The 1,885-nt window shown below is 50.5% G+C and overlaps 1 protein-coding gene across 1 annotated transcript in view; it reads left to right on the top strand.

The window, feature by feature from the left end:
* Tex101 (testis expressed 101) overlaps positions 1-1,425 on the top strand; it is a 7,370-nt gene extending 5,945 nt beyond the window's left edge. Inside the window, exons 5-6 of the mRNA XM_031384222.1 lie at positions 789-920; positions 1,027-1,425. Coding sequence (XP_031240082.1) covers positions 789-920; positions 1,027-1,256 — 362 coding nt within the window. The 3' untranslated portion in view covers positions 1,257-1,425. The remainder of the gene's footprint in view (positions 1-788; positions 921-1,026) is intronic.
* The last annotated feature ends 460 nt before the right edge of the window (positions 1,426-1,885 follow it).

Below are 1,885 nucleotides of genomic sequence, written 5' to 3'. Positions count from 1 at the left end.
CTGCCCTTGCTAAATCTGACTGGAGCCTGTCCTTCCTGTGATCCTGGTTGTGTTAGAACTCCTCAGAGCCAAGCTGTCTTTGTGATCCTGTGATTCTGGGATCCTGTGATCCTGGGCTTGTGAGAGCAGCTTCCTCTGTGAGTGCAGCAGCTTCCTCTGGGTGTTGTGGGACTGGTTGTAGAGCTTGCGCCCAAGGTCTGCTCAGGACACCAGCCCAGACAGACCGGAAGGAACCCAAGCCACTGGGCTGGCAGAGTTCCTGTGTGCCTAGTCCCGCTGGTCCCAGTTACTCCGTCCCTCCATTTTTTAACTTGAGTGTAGTACCTGAGTTGTAATACCACTGGTTATCCACAAATCTTTCTGCTACACCTGTCCTTTCACCTCAGTCACCATGGCTAAGCAAAGTATGGAAGTTATGTGGTCACTGGGGTTTCTTTTTTAGTGTGGTGTGTGTGTGTGTGTGCACGCACGCACGCGTGTATGCTTACACATGTGGAAGTCAAAAGACAGGTTGAGTTAATTCTCTCTTTCCACTTTCATATGGGTGTTAAGAATTGAACTCGGATCTTCAGGCTTGTACAATAAATGCCTTTACCTGCTGCATCATCTCTACAGCCATTGACTGAGGTTCTGATGAAAAGAAAATCAATTGAAAGAGTAGATGAGGTTTAGTAATGGTCTTGGTTAGTTTGGCCTCTACAAGACAGACGTAGGGGAGACAACAGCCAGGACAAGCTTCTTGGGTGCTGGGTACAGCCTTAACTCTCCCTCTCTTTATCCCCATCCAGCAATCTCCAACATGTCAGGAACCCGCCACTGCCCAACATGTGTGGCCCTGGGGTCCTGTTCCAGTGCCCCCTCTCTGCCCTGTGCCAATGGCACAGCTCAGTGCTATCAAGGAAGGCTTGAATTCTCAGGAGGTAAAGATCCCTCAAGGTTTTGGTGCTCGGGGTTCTAGAGGTGAGGCAAGACTGGGTTCCCCATTCCCTAAACTTCCTCTGTTGCCCCATCTTTTCTGGCTCCTAGGAGGCATGGACTCCATTGTGCATGTTAAAGGCTGCACCACTGCAATCGGCTGCAGACTGATGGCCACGATAGACTCAGTGGGACCCATGACTGTGAAGGAGACCTGTAGTTACCAGTCATTCCTTCAGCCCCGAAAGGCAGAAATCGGGGCCTCCTGGATGCCTACCTCCCTGTGGGTGCTGGAACTACTGCTTCCGGCACTGCTGCTCCCCCTCACCCACTTCCCTTGAGGGGACACTTGAAGTCAGGGGAGGCCTTGATCCCAGACACTGGGACTTTGGCTAGGAGGGAGCCTTCTGTCTGCTGATGCCAATTGGAAGAATTGGGAATGGAGTTGAAGAACAGAGAAAGAGGATGCATGTGTACTTATAATAATAAAATTAGTGCTTTGCTATTAAATGTGTGTTCGTGTGTGCATTTGTGTGGCAGGGAGGCAGGGGGAGGGAGTCCAAGGACAACTTTCAGAAATGAGTTCTCTCCTTCCACCATGAGAGTCCCAAGGATTGGACTCAAATCATTGGGCTTTAGTGGCAAGCACTTTTTTTTTTCTCCATAAATTTATTTATTTGCTTTACATCCCGATCACCACATCCCCTCCTCCGGGTACCCCCACACAAGTCCCTCCCCTTATACTTCCTCCCCTTCTCCTCTAAGAGAGTAGCGAACCCCCTGGTATCCCCCTACACACTCCCTAGCACATGAAGTCTCTCAGGGCTAGGCGCATCTCTCCCACTGACTCCAGTCAAGCCAGCACAGTTAGGGGACAGAATCTACAGAGAGGCGACAGAGTCAGGGACAGCCTCTGCTCAAGTTATTGGGAAACATACATGAAAACCAAGCTACACATCTGCTACGTGTG

Source organism: Mastomys coucha, unplaced genomic scaffold (assembly GCF_008632895.1).
Source record: "Mastomys coucha isolate ucsf_1 unplaced genomic scaffold, UCSF_Mcou_1 pScaffold21, whole genome shotgun sequence".
Taxonomy (NCBI): domain Eukaryota; kingdom Metazoa; phylum Chordata; class Mammalia; order Rodentia; family Muridae; genus Mastomys; species Mastomys coucha.
Note: the sequence above shows the minus strand (reverse complement) of the source record. Positions and strands in the feature narration are given on the sequence as shown.